Source organism: Eschrichtius robustus, chromosome 2, assembly GCF_028021215.1.
Source record: "Eschrichtius robustus isolate mEscRob2 chromosome 2, mEscRob2.pri, whole genome shotgun sequence".
NCBI lineage: Eukaryota > Metazoa > Chordata > Mammalia > Artiodactyla > Eschrichtiidae > Eschrichtius > Eschrichtius robustus.
This window is the reverse complement of record NC_090825.1, coordinates 131480547-131500280: the sequence shown is the minus strand read 5'-3', so window position 1 is coordinate 131500280 and position 19734 is coordinate 131480547. Positions and strand designations below refer to the sequence as shown.

General features: G+C 38.9%; 1 protein-coding gene across 1 annotated transcript; it reads left to right on the top strand.

Annotated features, from left to right (window-relative positions):
• The first annotated feature begins 358 nt into the window (after nt 1–358).
• Nucleotides 359–951, top strand: LOC137758550 (large ribosomal subunit protein uL22-like). The gene has a single exon (XM_068534563.1). The coding sequence runs from the start codon at nt 397–399 to the stop codon at nt 949–951; it is 555 nt and encodes a 184-aa protein (XP_068390664.1). The 5' UTR covers nt 359–396.
• The last annotated feature ends 18783 nt before the right edge of the window (nt 952–19734 follow it).

Below are 19734 nucleotides of genomic sequence, written 5' to 3'. Positions count from 1 at the left end.
CAGTAAGAGGTATTATTTTCCAAATTGTTTTCCATGGACAGTGAAATCTCTCAAACCACTTTGACAATGGAAGACTTTTTTCCAGAGTCTGAAGAGTATTCTTCAGAGCTATGTAGGAAGTGTTGGTTTCAATCCAGGAATGGTATAAAAATTTAAGTAAGGAAAAATTTCTAGGTTATACTTTGAGAAATCTTTATGGATTTTAATCAAAGCACTGGATGATGGATAGACCTGGGACTGGTAGGTAGATTTAAGGCAAGGAGAGCTCATAATATGTGCAGGGTACACGGTAGATGATACTTAAAATGACTGGACCACCTAAAAATGGTGGACGATACTTAAAATGACTGGACCACTCTTCCTTTTCCAGTAAGCGGCCTGAGGTGACCTCTAAAAATGGTTCGCTATTCACTTGACCCAGAAAACCCCACAAAATCATGCAAGTCAAGAGGTTCAAATCTTCGCGTTCACTTTAAGAACACTCGTGAAACTGCCCAGGCCATTAAGGGTATGCATATCCAAAAAGCCACCAAGTATCTGAAGGATGTCATTTTAAAGAAGCAATGTGTGCCATTCCATCGTTACAATGGTGGAATTGGTAGGTGTGCCCAGACCAAACAGTGGGGCTGGACACAGGGTCGGTGGCCCAAAAAGAGTGCTGAATTTTTACTGCACATGTTCAAAAATGCAGAGAGTAATGCTGAACTTAAGGGCTTAGATGTAGATTCTCTGGTCATTGAGCATATCCAGGTGAACAAAGCCCCCAAGATGTGGCACAGGACTTACAGAGCTCATGGTCAGATCAACCCATACATGAGCTCTCCCTGCTACACTGAGATGATCCTTACTGAAAGAGAACAGATTGCTCCTAAACCAGAAAAGGAGGTTGCCCAGAAGAAAAAGATATCCCAGAAGAAACTGAAGAAACAAAGATTTATGGCCTGGGAATAAATGCTTCAAAAAATAAATGCAAATAAAAGTAAAAAAAAAAAAAAAAAAAAAGACTGGATCATCACAGGTCCTCAGGCAGAGTAGTGAGAAATAAAATTTGATAGGTGAATTGAGACCAAGAGTGGAGGATCTAAAAACCCGAACTGAAAACTTCATTCTTTATTAAGAAAGTGACATGGAAAAAGCCCTATTTTTAAGAAGCAACCTAGCCATGATAGTTCAGTGTAACCTGCACGTAAAGAAAAAAGTCTGGAATAAACTCAGAAGATAACGGGACCCAAACTCTCCCTGAAGAATGGATCAACATGACTGTAACGACAAAAGTTCAATAAATGATACTTTATGTAAGAAAACATGCTAAAATTAGATAGAAATAAGGCAAAAGATGTAGAAAATTTTAATTTGCTTTTCAACAAACAGCAGAATCAGTCTGGGGCACTGGAAAGGAGACCATCAATCATAAGGGCCAGAAAGCATTGGACTTTAACCTTTGAGGTCCATTGAAGGCAACATGATATAGCTACAAAACTGCTTGAGCTGTACACTTGTGCTGACTGGGTTCAACCGCATTGCTGTCATTTACTACAGTTTTATTCCTATCTAAAATATTTCTTTTGGTATGTAAAAGATTCTTTTGGTAATCACTTACATTCAAGAAGGTTCTACAATGCATGAGCTTTAAGAAATTTTATATCTTCTTTTTTTTTTTAATTTTATTTTTTTTTTAATTTATTTATTTATGGCTTTGTTGGGTCTCCGTTTCTGTGCGACGGCTTTCTCTAGTTGCAGCAAGTGGGGGCCACTCTTCATCGCGGTGCGCGGGCCTCTCACTATCGCGGCCTCTCTTGTTGCGGAGCACAGGCTCCAGACGCGCAGGCTCAGTAGTTGTGGCTCACGGGCCCTGTTGCTCCGCGGCATGTGGGATCTTCCCAGACCAGGGCTTGAACCCGTGTCCCCTGCATTGGCAGGCAGATTCTCAACCACTGCGCCACCAGGGAAGCCCCTATATCTTCATTTTTTACACTTTATTTAGTCTTTCAACAAATATTTTCTAAGTATCGATTATACATCAAGGACTGAGCTAGGCACTGGAGGTTCAGCATTGAACAAGACAGACATGACGGCTGTCGCGGTGGAGCTCACATTAACTACACAAAAACTTTTTTTATTAATGTACAGAAAACTAAGAATACAGCCCTTGCACCATTTTCATAGTACAGCTCACCATGGCAGATCTAATGTCTTCCATGGTGTGATGCATAGATGTCAGAAACGAGAAGGATGCATTAATTTACTGTAGATAATGACTAGACTTTGAAAAGAAAGTATGAAATCACTGATCTATAGTAAAACCGGCAACTGACTTTTCTTGCTATTCAGAGGACGTGATAATCATCACTAGCACTTAGAAACAGAATGCCACAGTTGGAAAGGTTCAGAAAGATCAAATCATTCTACTTTGCATTTTTACCGATACAGGAACTAAATCCAAAAGAGCATAAATGATTTGTCTAAGGCTCCATAGCTATTCAGAAACAGAGAAGGAACCAGAATCAAGATGCCCTTTACATCAGCCCAATGCTCTTTCCAATACACTAGAAAGGACACCATTTGTTAAAACAGTGAGAAAGTTGGAGATTTTAGAGCAGACCTGTGATATTTATCTGCATCATCCTTCCATTTGGAGAATTACACCTCCCTTTTCATTGTCTTCTAACTCAGCTCACATGATTTGGCTGAGGCTCATACAGACTCTCCAGCCTTCCAAGTCACAGGGAGGTCACATTACACAGGCCTTGCCAATAAGAATGCTTCATCTTCTCTAGACACACTAATGGGTTCAGGGATGGGTACATGCCCCAAGCTAGGTCAGGTGATGTCCTCCTTAGGATTTTTGCCCGATTATCAGGAAAAGTATTTCCCTTACTCTAGAACCATAAACCATATGGATTCCGGAAGTCTGGAACTCTTGGAGCAATGTTCTCTGCCACAGGGATAGAGCCTGCTAGGAAAAAAAGCAAGTAAAGCAGAACCAAGAGATGAAAGGATCAAGCAAGAAATGTCACGAGTAAGTCACCTGGATCCAGCCTGGCCTGAAACAAGACCTCTCCCAGACTTTTCTGTAAAATGAGCCAATCAATTCCATTTCTTAATCTAGTTTAAATTTTTTCACTTACAACTTTTTAAAAAAGGCCCCCAAAATACATGTACTAAACGTCTACCTTCAGAATACACCCAGTACTATGATCTCCAACTTGAAATGTCTTTGTAGCACTATCAAAAAAGCCCATAAATTTGATGGCCAAACCAAGAGTTTCTAAGATGCCTAACAGGAAGTGTTAAGGATGATTTATTAGTAGTTACTTTTTTCTCATTAATAATTTTTATATTTATTATATGTTGAAAAGATCACAGTTTGGATATATCGGTTTAAACAAAATACTTTATAAAAATTATTTTATTATTTCCTTTTTACTTATTGTAATGTGGCTTCCAAAAAGGTTAAATTACATATGTGGTTTAATTAGATTTACATTGGACACTGGTAATGCATAGGTACAAACACTATGTCACAACTAGGGTGAACTGCCCCTCACCCAAAGGCTCCCAGATTTCTCCCTTCCAGCGTTCTGAGTCTGCAATCCTCTGTGTAAAATGGACAGGTCCTGTCTCCCCAGTCTGACCCCATTTCCTATTTCTCTGTTTTTTTTTTAAATAGGTATACCATAATTCTTTTATTTTCAAGTTTAAATTTTCATCAAAATTAGATTTGGACGTAATTTGCAGAGTCACACAATTCTTTGAGACTTATTACGAAAAAACAGCATTCTCCTATATTCCTCCCACCTCATCTCTTTCTCAAAAGCAACCATTCTCAATTATTTTAGCCGTTTCTTTTGTTGCTCACCTCCATATCTCTAAATAACATGCTTCTATTTCCTACTTCTTGAATTTTCAGGTTTAGGTATTTATTATCTATAGAAGATGAGAAATTTTGGAGGAAGGCAGCATGCTATGGTGGGTAAGATCATAGCTTTGGAAACATACAGACCTGGGTTACATGTCAAATACTGGTTCTGCCAGTTATGGGCTGTGTGACCTTAGGCATGTTGCTCAATCTCTCTGTTTCTCCTCTCGTGAGGCCTAAATAAGATCATGTATATGGAGTGCCTTGCACAATGCCCACCACATGTGTAAGCACTAAATACATAGTAACTATTACTGTTGATATTACAATTATTGTTGTTAGTGGTAGCGGTGGTAGGTACTAACTGCAATTCCTGTGCTAAACATTCAGGATGCAAAATGGAATAAGGTACAAATCTTGCCCTTCAAGTTGCTAACAACAACCGTTCAGAATACTGATAGGTGTCAAATAAAGGATACCAGCCACAAACACTCTGGATTCCAAGGATGAGAGAAAGAACCATGAACTTAAATGGATGGGGAAGATTCTATTGCCTGAAAATTATAGTAAGTAAAGTGTATTACTGCTCCTATTTCTGCCAGCAAACATTCATGGTAGCAGATCTAAAAATAGGTAAGAAGTAGAAGAAACCTAAATGATGAGCCAGCCAAATTCCCCATTTTACAGATGGAGAAACTGAAGCCCCTTTAGAGAAGAAAATTACCCAGATCACACAACTAGCCACTCAAAAAGTGAGGGTGAGAAAGCCGTTGGAAGCTTTTGAAGTTGGAGGCTTCTCTGTGTCAATTCTGAACAGAGTAGCTAACCCATTTCTGCACATAATTTACTACAGAGTAACCTCCATCTCACCTCCTGTCAGTTTTAGGATTGTATCATTTCCTGTGATCTCTGTTGCTGTCATTAGTCAATTCCTTAAACTGACCTGAATTTAACATCTTCACTGTAGTCATTTATTTTAAAAGTTTCAACTGGCAGCTTGTTGAAAGACATATCATCTTTCTCATGACAGTATCACTCTTGATCTAAATTGTTCTCCTCATAAGCGGGATGAGAAACAGGAAGTGGAATTATTCTCTTCTTTTGACATTGATCTTGCTTCTTTCGTTGGGGATCTGCTCCAGGCATACAAGTCCAGCCCCCTTGGACCTAATTAATAGTCCAATTCCTGCCGCCTAGACAGCTCCACGGACTTGAATCAGAACTCCTGGTATTAGATTAGCATCTCTGCCTAGGGGAGAGCCATGTTCTCATTTAACTCAACTTTTTCCTGATGTTTTAAAACCCTTTAGTTCTAAAATTTTAAATGCTTATGCCACTTATTTCCATAGTTTCCATGGAAGAATAAACATGCGATCTATTACTTTTCTGGCCTCTCACCCAGTGATTACAGTCAAAAACATCAAGGTCTGAATGTTTTTCAACACATCCCAGGGACTTCCCTGGTGGTCCAGTGGGTAAGACTCCACACTCCCAATGCAGTGGGCCTGGGTTCGATCCTGGTCAGGGAAATAGATCCCACATGCACGCCACAATTAAGAGTTCGCATGCCACAACTGAGAGTTTGTATGCCACAACTAAGGAGCCTGAGTGCCGCAACTAAGAAGTCTACGTGCCTCAGTGAAGATCCCGTGTGCCACAACTAAGAGCTGGAGCAGCCTAAATTTAAAAAAAGAAAAAAAAAAAAAATCCCATATCCCCAAGCCAATCTCACTGCACATTTATGAAAATTTGTTCTAGAAAGTCACACTATCCAGCCATGGATTTAAATTTATTCTCTGAGATGTTTGAGATTCTCCATTCTCACTGACAAATCACAGGGAATTTTACATTTCCCCTCTCTGATAGCCTCATGGCTCTCTGTTGTTCCATCACCGGCTGGATTATCATCCACGAACCGTGGTGGGTTCCAAAGAGACAGAAGGCTGTTTTCAATCCATTTGTTATTTTAATGACAAAGAATCACCCCATAAGCCTTGTTAAAACCTCATTTAATCTAGAAAAAATAGAGGCACCAAGATTCTTAAGCAGGAACAAGGTAATATCACCATCCATCAAACCTGAAATAATGGAGTGGAAGGAGGCCTAGAAAGGCTGTCCTGGGAGGCATGTGGTCATCCCAGAATGAGTCAGCAAGAGCTTTTAGCATTAGCTACCCCTTCATTTAACCCTCATTTTATCAGGAATGAAAACCTTGCATACTTATTCTCAAACTTTAGTTAGAAAAATCTTGTGTGCAGTCAAAACACCAGGAAAAATAAAGTAATAGAACAATAACTCATGCACGTATCTTGAAGATCATCTGTTGCACTTTAAAAGTGTGTAAACTAAAACCTGGAGTGGAGAAGGGACCAAGCCTCTCCCCAAGACTCTTTTTAAATGGGCTTAATGTCAACTGAAATGTCATTTGCCAATACTCATTATTCTAGTCTTGGCTCTGTCACTTATTAGCTGCATAATACTGGACAATTTGCTGAACCTCTCCAAGCCTCAGTTCCCTCATCTATAAAGTAGGTATAACAACAGTGCTTACCTTATGATGCTGTTATAAGGATTAATTAATATATGTACATGAAGCGATAATCACATAGTAAATATTTGATAAGTGATAGACATCAGTACTATTATTTATGACGTGAAATTTTAGTATGATGCACCTATGGAGAAATGTTGATCTAAATTCCACCCCTTAATCCTCTGTGTCCCAATCTCTTTCTTGCTCTCTCTCTTTCACAGATGTGTTCTATAAGCACAGAATGTGGAGTCAGGAAACCTGGACTTCAGTGTCAGCTTTGCCATACTATATGTTGGGTGACCTTGGGCAAGTCAGTTTACCAATCTAGGCCTTAGTCTCCTCACTTTTAAGATGGGGAAGTGAGATCAGGTGATATCTATGGTCCTAAACATCTCCACTATTAAATAAATTCTAGAATCTATACCATTGACTGGCTGCCCAGGTCATTCTCCTAGATTTCCAGTCAAAGGGAAAAGCGTCTAGCAATACTCAGCCCCACAGATAATCTCTCTCAAGGACTGGGAGAAGGTGAAGCTCTAAGCTCAGCTCCCCATCCTAAAATCACAATCCAGGATTTACTCTGAAAACCACCAAACAACTCCCCATGGGTGATAAAGCCTGGACCTGCTGAAAGACCCCACCTGTCTCAAGAAAGTCCCCATCACTCTCCTCTACCAGCCTGTCATGGACCTTTGCAATTTCCATCACTCTCCCCAACACTATGGCAGCTTCTGTCTTACTTTCAGAGAAGCTTAGTTATTGAGGAAGGGGGCAAGGTTGCTGAAGAGGCCCAATGCTGTCCAATCAGAACATTTTCACTTTTAAGGGCCTTGTTTTTCAATAAATGAAAGTCACCAAAAGAGACAGAGAGAAGTCTAGGAATAAAGTTCAGAGCAGCCATCTCTGTAAGATGGTCTCTGAAGCCCTACTTAATTTTATTTTTTGAAAGTGTATGGAGAGTTTCTTATAAGCTAGGTGTTGTTCTAAGAGCTTCACCTATATTATCTCATTGAATCTTCACCACAATCTTGGGAGGTAGGTACTTTGTTATCACTATGCTATAAACAAGGAAACTGAAGCACAACCCTACCATGATCAAGTCTGTAAATTTCCAACGTATATTACCTACCTGTCCACTGAAACTAAGATTTATTCTGCTAGTCATATTTATCTTGTGGTTTTGATATAGATTTTTTTCCCCTTTTTAGGCAGTGCTTGCTTACTCTGTTATGGGTTTTAACTGAGCCTTCTTCATGTCTGTGTGGCAGATGTGTAAAATCATTAAGTACTATTGAAAACTCTCAACAGGAATATTGATTTTTTCCTACAGTTCTTCCCTGAGATGGTTATTACTGACAATTTAGACTTCTGCATGTTAAAATAAATTGACCTGGCATGCGCCACTAAATACAATCTGAGTGATCTTTGGTTGCCCAATTTTAAATCCTCAGATGAAATGATACAGTTTGGGGGGTGAGAAACAGGGAAATATCTGTCAGTTTAGCCAACAACTTGAAACTGTATGAATACAAAGGTTTTTTTCTCTTTTTTCTTGAATGCCTTTTAAAAAATAAATTATCCTTTAAATTTAAGTGCTTCGGTTCCTGTATCGGTCAGGTTTTCCATAGGAACAAAACTAATAGGAGATATATATATATACACACACACACACACATATATAATTTTATTATATATAAAATATTATACATAATATACAATATTATATTATAATAATTATATAATACATATAATTTTATATATTATATATATAATTTTTTTTTCCACTCTGAGTCCAAAGGCCTGAGAACCAGAAATGCTGATGGTGTAATTTCCAGTTCAAGAGTAAGAGAAGACCAACGTCCCAGCTTATGTAGTCAGGAAGAGAACAAATCCTCCCTTCCTCCCCTTTTTTGTTCTTTTCAGCCCTCAACGAACTAGACAAGGTCCACCTGTAATGGGGAAGGCAATCTGCTTTACACAGTCTGTTGACTGAAAAGCTAATCTCATCCAGAAACACCCTCACAGACACACCAGAAATAATGTTTAATCAACTATCTGGGCATCCTATGACCCAGTCAAGTTGACACGGAAAATTAACCATCACAGTTTCACTGTTCCTCCAAGTTAAATGACACTGTATAGAAGTCAAATTGTACATTAGGAAGTGGTTAAAAAAAACGGGAATTTTTTTCTTTTATATCATTCAGGAAAGATGGACTATCTTTCAGACCTCAGAAAGTTCCATACATTTGTCTTTCTTCTAGTCATCAGTAAAGGTCCTTAATGCCAGAAATCACATTATGCAAACTTGTGTTACCCTCAAAACTTAAACGGTTCTTAGAACATAGGAGGCACAGTAAAATAAATGCAGGAAAACATGCAGTCATTGAACACGTGAAAAGAATTATGAGATTGGCTCATTTACACTGACATGTAACTCATAAGCAAAAGCACTTTTGAGTAGAGGACCCACTATGTGCAAGATTGGTATTTAATGGCGAAATGATCAACTGGAATGAGTATCACCTTCCCAAAGTTATTCACGTGGATCTTCAGCTCTGAGCAAATTTATAACAACTGTGGCCAACATCTTAATTTTTCCCTTGCTAAATTACTATGGAGATGAATTTTAGCAACTTAATCCACCCTGCTTAAACTAATTCTTCATTAAAGCGTAACTTTCTCCCATAGGGAAACTTCTAAAGCCACCAGATATAGGCAAGAACACCTCTGGTTTGTTTTAATTCTTTTTCTTAAGTGAGAAGAGCTGAGCACATTTTGCCAAGGATTAAATCTCCTCAGGTCTCACAAATTTGGTATTTTCAAACTAAATTCATGGTCTCACACTGCAATTCTTTTGCAGCTGGAGGAAAACCACTTCATGCTGCTATGGCAAAAGTATTTAAATGACCCAGAAAGATGGCAAAGGGCTTAGGTAAGTCCATACCTCCTAACATTTCTGCTAAATTCAGTATTAATATCCTAAAAAGCTGTGGATTACATTTCTCCTTATACTGCTTAATAGGCTTTCAAATGAGCAAGAACTTATTTTTTTTAAGTTAAAACACTCAAAAGGATGTGAAGACAAGCCAGACTGGGAGGAAATATTTGCAAAAGACATTTCTGATAAAAGGTTACTAACCAAAGTATACAAAGAACTCTTAAAACTCAACAATAAGGAAATGAACAACCTGATTTTAAAATGGGCCAAAGATCTGAACAGACACCTCATCAAAGAAGATATACAGATGGTAAATAGGCATATAAAAAGATGGAGAGGGCTTCCCTGGTGGCGCAGTGATTGAGAATCTGCCTGCCAATGCAGGGGACATGGGTTCGAGCCCTGGTCTGGGAAGATCCCACATGCCGCAGAGCAACTAGGCCCGTGAGCCACAACTACTGAGCCTGCGCATCTGGAGCCTGTGCCCTGCAACAAGAGAGGCCGCGACAGTGAAAGGCCCGCACACCGCGATGAAGAGTGGCCCCCACTCGCCACAACTAGAGAAAGCCCTCGCACAGAAACGAAGACCCAACACAGCCAAAAATAAATAAATAAATAAATAAATAAATAAATAAATAAATAAATAAATAAATAAATAAATAAAGATGGAGAGCATCACATATCATTAAAGAATTGAAAATTAAAACATGAGCTACCACTATACATCTATTAGAATGGCCAAAATCCAAAACACTGACAACACCAAATGCTGGCTAGGATGTGGAGCAATAAGAACTCTCATTGCTGGTAGGAACACAGAATGGTACAGCCATTTTGAAAGCCAGTTGAACAGTTTCTGGCAAAACTAAACACACTCTTACCATATGGTCCAGCAATTATGTTTCTTGGTATTTACCAAAACGAGTTGAAAACTTATGTCTACACAAAAACCTGCACATGATGTTTACAGCAGCTTTACTTAGAATTGCTAAAACTTGGAAGCAACCAACATGTTCTTCAGTAGGTGTCTGGATAAATAAGCTGTGGTACATCCAGACAATGGAATATTCAGTGCTAAAAAGAAATGAGCTACCAAGCCACAAAAAGACATGGAGGAATGTTAATGCACATTACGAAGTGAAAGAAGACAATCTGAAAAGACTACATACTGTATGATCCCAACTACATGACATTCTGAAAAGGCAAATCTATGGAAATAGTAAAAAGATCAAGCATTGCCAGGAGTTAGGGAGGAAGAAGGGATGAATACGTAGGTGGGGGACATTTAGGCACACCCAAAGAGCCAATCCAACAGGAAGGATCTTGTGAATGGTGGCAAGAGAAATAGAGTCTTCATACGTCTGAGACTCAACATATGCATCCAATCTAAAAAAGCAATCCTTTTATTCAAAGCTCAGAAACAAGGTTTGGACTGCATTTCCCATTAAATTTCTGAAAAGCCACATCAACCACGTTAGAATACTGACACTCTGTCTTTTTTTTTTTTTTTTTTAACAGTGTGAAAGATTTCAGCATGATTTGATGAGCACCTGCTTTGAGATTTCAGCTAATGCTATTAGAATCCTTATAGGCAGATGATACTGGGGTAAGGGCAGTTTCTTGGAACCATGCTGTTCCATTATCGTCTGGTCACCAATCTAGATTAAATGGCAAAGACAGAATTAGAACAAACTTTGAATATAACTGGAGTCCATCCTAGGCTAATCTTTTCAGATTCTTATATGAGAGCATGCACAATAATACCATTTATACAAAGTCAATTTCTATCAACTCAGAGTAGGTACCTAAAAATCAAGTGTATCTAGAACATGAGCTTTGAAGGAGCCAATCAAATAACGTTGCACTCATTTGATGCCCTTTTACCCTTCAGAAAAAAATAAGTCTGATGTACTTAGACAAAATCAAACTCAGGGGATTCTTTATTATCTATACAAAACAGTGGTTCTCAATTAGAGGTATTTTGTCTCTCATCCCTAGGGGACATTTAACAATGGCTACAGACAATTTTAGTCGTCACAACTGAGGGAAGAGACTACAACTGGCATCTAGTGGTCAGAGACCAGAGAAATGGCTAAACATTCCATAATACACAAGATAGTCCCCCACGACAAAGAATTACCTGATCCAAAATGTCAACAATGCCAAGGTTCAGGAATACTATTATTATTCCAAGGTAACATTTCTATAACTTTTCCTTCCACTATACAAGTAAACTTCTTAGAAGCATTGCCCATAGTCTTTATCTTTGCCTCTTCACCTCGCACTAACACCACATCCAACCCCACACTGGACCCAGCTCCCTTCATTCCAACAAAACAGTTGTCACCGTAGTCATCCATGAGCTCCTACCACCAAATCCAGCATACATTTCTCATCCTGCTTGACCTCTTTATGAAAGATTCTCTCCTCTTGCTTCCAGAACCCTAAATTCTCCTGGTTTTCCTCTTCTCTTTCTTCCCTGTCTCATTAGTACGTTTCTCTTCTTTATATCACCATTATGTAATAGAGTACCATGACTCAGTGTTAGACCCTCTCTCTTTAACTTTTCTCAAGGTAACTGGATTAGTTTCCTATCGCTGCCGTAATTACCCCAAACTTAGTGGCTTAAAACAGCACAGTTTTATCATCTTACAGTTCTGGAGATCAGAATTCCAAAATGGGTCTCACTGTACTAAAATCCAAGTCTAATCAGGGCTATGTTCCTTTCTGAAGACTCTAGGGGAAAATCTATTTTCTGGTCTTTTCCAGCTTCTAGAGCTGCCCCTATTCCTTGATGAGAGGCTCCTTCCATTATAAGCTGATTCACTTTGTTATAAAGCAGAAACTAACACACCATTGTAAAGCAATTATACTCCAATAAAGATGTTAAAATAAATAAATAAATAAAATGCCAAAAATAAATAAATAGATAAGGTAGTTTGGAAAACTGGTAAATATAACAAATGATAATGTAAAAATAAAATGTTATTAACAAACCACAAAACAAAACCAAAAAAAGCCAGCAATGACAGGACAAGGCTTTCTCACATCACGTCCCTCTGAAACTGACTCTTCTACTGCTGTCTTCCACATTTAAGGACCCTTGCGATTACATTGGGTCCACCTAGATAATCCAGGATAATCTCTATTGCACAGTCAGCTGAATAACAACCTTAATTCCATATGCTATCTTAATTTCCCTTTGCCATGTAAGATAACATATTCACAGGCTCTGGAAATTATGACATGGGCATCTTGGAGAGGCCGTTATTCTGTCTACCACAGTAATTTACTTTCAATTACCACCCATTTGTGCACAGATGACTCCCAATTTCATATTTTGTATCTATAACCTAGACTCCTCTTCTCAGTGCTAGATCCAAATATTCAAGTGTTCAAGAGAAAACTCCAGACCCAAAACAAACTCATAACCTTCCTCCCTGAATATGGTCCTTTGCCAATGTTCCCAGTTTCAGTGAATGGCATCATCAGCCATTCAGTTACTAGAAACTTGGGTGTTGGTCATCCTTAACATTTCCTTCTTCTTTACCTCCATTTTCAATCTAGTACCAAGTCCTTTTATTTTCTAATTATCACATGAATTCATCTACGTCTTACCATCTCCATCCCTCTCCCCAACTACTGTCATTCAAGAGACCTTTAGCTCATCAGAACTATTGGAAGACCATCCTAACTAGTCTACCCTTACTAGTTAGCTAGCTTTGACCCCTTCCAACCCCCATTCCTCATATGGCAGAATTATCTTTTTGGAACTCAAATCTGATCAAGTCATCCTCTGCTCAAATTCTGTAATGGCTTCCTGTTTTTCTAGGTGTAAAAACAAGTCACTTGAATATGGCACAGAAGGCTCTTCCAAGCCTAGCCCTATATCTCTCTCCAGCTTCATAGGGTAACAGAACACACCGCTTTTCTCCCAGGATGAGAGGTACCCACCTCTCGCACCTCACAGGACCTTGGCACACACTGCTCTCTTTCAGGAATGTCTCTTCCATTTCTCTCTTGCTGTATTTGACTCAAAACTTAACTATCACACCTCCTCAGGGCAGCCTTCCCTGACGTCCCTTGCTCAATCCTGAAAGCACCATGCCTCTCCTTTAGTAACACTCAGCATAATTGCAGTTTGGGGGACTTCCCTGGTGATCCAGTGGTTAAGACTTTGCCTTCCAATGCAGCAGGTGAGGGTTCGATCCCTGATCAGGGAGCTAAGATCCCACATGCCTCGCAGCCAAAACAAAACAAAACAGAACAAAAAAACCCCACAAAACAGAAGCAGTATGGTAACAAATTCAGTAAAGACTTTAAAGTTGGTCCACATCAAAAAGAAAATCTTAAAAAACTAACAATGATAAAAAAAATAGTTGCAGTTTTAAATTTCTCTGTGAGATTATTTAATTAATAGTTCTCTTCCCCATTTGATTGTCTGTCCAATGAAAGCAGGACAGTATCTGTGCTCACCACTGAATCCCTAGTGCCTAGCTCAGGTTTAGGCACAATGTCAGCACTCAATAACTATTTGTTAAATGGGTAAATAAATGACAATTGTATGCAGAATTTTTTTTAAAAATGATACAAATGAACTTACTTACAAAACAGAAACAGACTCACAGACTTAGAAAAAAAAACTTATGGTTACCAAAGGGGAAAGGTGCAGGGGAGAGATAGATTGGGAGTTTGGGATTGACATGTATACACTACATGTTTAAAATAGATAAACAACAAGGACCTACTATATAGCACAGGGAATTCTGCTCAATATTCTTTTTTTAAACACCTTTATTGGAGAATAATTCCTTTACAATGTTGTGTTAGATTCTTCTGCATAACAAGGTGAATCAGCTATATGTATACATAGATCCCCATATCCCCTGTCTCTTGCATCTCCATCCCACCCTCCTTATCCCACCCTTCTAGGTGGTAGCAAAGCATCGAGCTGATCTCCCTGTGCTATGCAGCTGCTTCCCACTAGCTATCTATTTTACATTTGGAACTGTATATATGTCAATGTTACTCTCTCACTTCATCCCAGCTTACCCTTCCCCCTCCCCGTGTCCTCAAGTGCACTCTCTACATCTGTGTCTTTATTCCAGTCGTTTGTATTTCTGCAGTGTCAGTGGTTACTTCTCCTTTTTCATTTCTAATTCTATTGATTTGAGTCTTCTCCCTTTTTCTCTTGATGAGTCTGGCTAATGGTTTATCAATTTTGTTTATCTTCTCAAAGAACCAGCTTTTAGTTTTATTGATCTTTGCTATTGTCTCCTTCATTTCTTTTTCATTTATTTCTGATCTGATCTTTATGATTTCTTTCCTTCTGCTATCTTTGGGGTTATTTTGTTCTCCTTTCTCTGATTGCTTTAGATGTAAAGTTAGGTTGTTTATTTGAGAGTTTTCTTGTTTCTTGAGGTAGGATTGTATTGCTATAAACTTCCCTCTTAGAACTGCTTTTGCTGCACCCCATAGGTTTTGGGTCATCGTGTTTTCCTTGTCATTTGTTTGTAGGTATTTTTTGATTTCCTCTTTGATTTCTTCAGTGATCTCTTGGTTATGTAGTAACATATTGTTTAGCCTCCATGTGTTTGTAGTTTTTACAGTTTTTTCCTGTAATAGATATCTAGTCTCACAGCGTTATGGTCACAAAAGATACTTGATATGATTTCAATTTTCTTAAATTTACCAAGGCTTGATTTGTGACCCAAGATATGATCTATCCTGGAGAATGTTCCATGAGCACTTGAGAAGAAAATGTATTCTGTTGTTTTTGGATGGAATGTCCTATAAATATCAATTAAGTCCATCTTGTTTAATGTATCATTTGAAGCTTATGTTTCCTTATTTATTTTCAGTTTGGTTGATCTGTCCACTGGTGAAAGTGGGGTGTTAAAGTCCCCTACTATGATTGTGTTGCTGTCGATTTCCCCTTTTACGGCTGTTAGCATTTGCCGTATGTACTGAGGTGCTCCTATTTTGGGGGCATAAATATCTACAATTGTTATATCTTCTTCTTGGATTGATCCCTTGACCATTATGCAGTGTCCTTCTTTGTCTCTTGTAATAGTCTTTATTTTAAAGTCTATTTTTTCTGATATGAGAATAGCTACTCCAGCTTTCTTTTGATTTCCATTTGCATGGAATATCTTTTTCCATCCCCTCACTTTCAGTCTGTATGTGTCCCTAGGTCTGAAGTGGGTCTCTTGTAGATAGCATATGTACAGGTCTTGTTTTTGTAACCATTCAGCCAGTCTATGTCTTTTGGTGGGAGCATTTAATCCATTTACATTTAAGGTAATTATTGTGATGTATGCTCCTATTACCATTTTCTTAATTGTTTTGGGTTTGTTTCTGTAGGTCTTTTCCTTCTTTTGTGTTTCCTGCCTAGAGAAGTTCCTTTAGCATTTATTGTAAAGCTGATTTGGTGGTGCTGAATTCTCTTAACTTTTGTTTATCTGTAAAGGTTTTAATTTGTCCATCGAACCTGAATGAGATCCTTGCTGGGTAGAGTAATCTTGGTTGTAGGTTTTTCCCTTTCATCACCTTAAATATGTCCTGCCACTCCCTTCTGGCTTGCAGATTTTCTGCTGAAAAATCAGGTCTTAACCTTTTGGGGATTCTCTTGTATGTTATTTGTTGTTTTTCCCTTGCTGCTTTTAATATTTTTTCCTTGTATTTAATTTTTGACAGTTTGATTAACATGTGTCTTGGCATGTTTCTCTTTGGGGTTATCCTGTATGGTACTCTCTGTGCTTCTTGGACTTGACTATTTCCTTTCCCATGTTAGGGAAGTTTTCGACTATAATCTCTTCAAATATTTTCTCAGACCCTTTCTTTTTCTCTTCTTCTTCTAGGACCACTATCATTTGAATGTTGGTGAGTTTAATGTTGTCCCAGAGGTCTCGGAGACTGTCTTTAATTCTTTTCATTCTTTTTTCTTTATTCTGCTTGCTGGCAGTTATTTCCACCATTTTATCTTCCAGTTCACTTATCCATTCTTCTGCCTCAGTTTTTCTGCTATTGATTCCTTCGAGAGTATTTTTAATTTCAGTAATTATGTTGTTCATCACTGTTTGTTTGCTCTTTAGTTCTTCTAGATTCGTGTTAAATGTTTCTTGTATTTTCTCCATTTTGTTTCCAAGCTTTTGGATCATCTTTACTATCATTACTCTGAATTCTTTTTCAGGTAGGTTTGCCTATTTCATCTTCATTTATTTGGTCTTGTAGGTTTTTACCTTGCTTCTTTGTCTGTAACATATTTTTTGTCGTTTCATTTTTTTTTTTTTTTTTTTTTTTGATGGATGGTGCTGTATTCCTCTCTCACTGGTTATTTGGTCTGAGACGTCCAGCACTGGAGTTTGCAGGCAGTTGGATAGAGCCAGGTCTTGGTGCTGAGATGAAGACCTCCGGGAGGCCTCACTCTGATTGATATTCCCTGGGGTCTGAGGTTCTCTGTTAGTCCAGTGGTTTGGATTCAGAGCTCCTACCACAGGAGCTGAGCCTGACCTCTGGCCTGGGAACCAAGATCCCGCAAGCTTCGTGGTGTGGTAAAAAAATAAATAAATAAAAATAAAAGAAAGAAAGAAAGAAAAAAAGGTGCTGTACAATATCAAATAATAAAAAACAAAATAAAATTAGAAAGATAAAAAATATATTAGGAAAAATAAAAGTATAATTAAAACAACTGCAATAAGGTAAAATAAAACCACAACAGAAAAAAAAAAAAGTGGGGTGGGGGGGTGATAAGCCAAAAGGAGAGAACAATAGCAAAGTATAAAGAATAAAATAAAATTAGAGAAATAAAAGATTTATTGGGAAAAATAAAAATAGAAAAGAATCAACAACAATGAATCAACAAGGTAAAATGGAACCCCAGTCTAAAAGAGGAAAAAAGAAAAGAAAGAAAGCCTTGGCTATGGGGTTGGAGTTTAGGCCAGGGTGGAACTTAGGCAGGGGTGGGATTTAGGGTGGGGCTGGACTTAGGCAGGTTGGGGCCTAGGCTCAGGACCCACATAGGTGGAAAAGGCCCTGGGGGCAGGGCCTAGGCGGGGCGACATTCAAGCGTGGGCTGGGGCCTCTGCTTAGGACCTGCAGGGAAAGGGAGAGGCAGCACATCGGAAGGAGGGCCTCTGGAGTGTGGAGTTCCAGAGTTTGGAGGTAGGGCCCTGAGTGAGGGTGTGTGGGTGGAGTTTAGGCGCAGCACATTGGAGGGGGTCTCCTAGTGTAGAGGTAGGGCCCTGCGTGGGGGTTTAGGGGTGGGGCTTGGGTTCTGCACAGCAGGAGGGAGGCTCCGAGGGCAGAGGATTAGGCCGGGGAGCCCAGCAGGCTCCCCGGTGCCTAAGTGGACAGGGAAAGTACTGGCCGCATTCCCTTCCGTTCCTTCGCACCCCTCCCCCACCATCTCCCCCAGAGTCTCCCCTGTGGCGCTGGACCCCTAACCATGGCTGAGTCCTGCTGGGTGTAGGAACTCCTCCCTTCCCCCAGCCATCCCTTAGGGGTGCAGGTCCCATCCCACCTCCACTTCTCCTCCCCCTTCACTCCCCCCACACCCCACGTCCTTCCCAGTCGCTGGGTGTTCCTCCCATCCCCTTAGGTGTCAGTGGTCCCCCACCGGTGGCTGGTAGGTGCCCTAGCTGTGAGGAGACGTGAATTCCATGTCCTCCTAGTATGCCATCTTGATTCTGCCCTCCCATTACTCTGTAATAACCTAAATGGGAAAAGAATTTGAAGAAAAATAGATATATGTATATGTACACCTGAATCACTCTGCTGTACACCTGAAACTAATACAACACTGCTAATCAACTATAGTCCAATATAACATAAAAATTTAAATAAATGACAATCAATGAGTAAGATGACTATTACTATACATAGTCATACCAATGATTTGCTAGTCATCTTGCTGTTCGTTCACTCAATAATGTTTTACTGAATGTACTTTTTTTCAAATACCAGTAAGCTATCCTATTTTATTTTATTTTAGTTGCTAGTTAGAACTGCCAATTGTATGAGCACAAGTTTAACAATTGTACTGTAAGATCAAGAGGAAAGAGAAATGCTCTTTTGGCATCCCTTGATTTCTCCTCTTAGGTATCATTGTCTTCCCCTGAGATACATTTGGACCACTCTACAGCAAAGTGGCTTGACCCTCTGTCCTCAGTATCACTGGCAACAATTCTCAAAGCTGCCAATGGCAGTTGTGGACACTCATTGGAAATGACAGCAGACTTCAACAGGGCATTGACTTGCATGAAGTTTCTCTAATGCTTAAGGAGTTTGGTCATGTGTCAGAGCTGCTCACATTAAATGATCTATTTGGTGCCATGATCTCCAGAAAGTTCATCTGTCACACAGTAGGCCAGAAGTGTCACCTCTGTTTAATGTGATATGAAGCCAAACTCCCAAACTAACTAGAGAGAAATTGGCATATGTCACTGCTGACGATCAGAAAACTGAGGCTCTCGGTTCACACCCACGATTGTGCAAATGAAAGTTCCCTACTTTAACCAGTACATAAGCTAAATGTTTAATAGTTTCAGAGTCTATGACTTAATGGCCATTGAATTTTAATAGTTACAGTATTATTAGCTTAAAATAATATTATAATGAATATAAAGTAAACCTATAATGAGTATAGTTATGACTAAGATGAGTGAAAGCCTTTTTTTTTTTTTTGCGGGGGTGGCTACAAAATGAAACTTTTGTGAGTAGTAAGTGAAAATATTAAACTGAATTTACCAAACAAGAAAGATTTTTAACTGTGAAAGAAGTCCAAGATTAATTTTCAGGTATTTGTAATATTTGTGAGGATCTGGGGTGATTCCTAAGTTGGTCAAAGACAACATCATGCATGGCAAGATCTAGCTGAAAAGAAGAATCACAGTATCGATTAAATGGAAATCAAGTTTAGTGAAGTGTCCCTGAAGATAGGGTATATAGACTCTTCAGAAGCACCCCCAAGTGGTTATCACTAGGTTAACATGGACTGGCGATTAAAAGAATTAATTATAAGGGAAAAGAATACAATTTAAATATTGTGCTAAAAAGTATGTACGTGCATTATATCTGACATATTTTTGATATCACAAAAGGTATCAATTGCATTCACTCTCAGCCTTTGTCTCAAGATACATGAAAGTAAAAGAGAAAGTGTGCACTTTAGGCTGACATTTCATCATTCATTTGTATAATCTGTATATGTTTCCCATTTTGTGGGTTTTCCTTTGTTACAGTCCAGGTAATTTTACCAATAGTCTAGAAGACTGTTAAGATGATTCCTACAGCTGAGATGTAAGTTGCATCTCTTACAGAACTCACAAGTGTGTAAAATTTTTAAATACACTAGGGTCATGTAGAGACTCAAATCTCCTTCCCCTTTAGACAAGTGCTTGG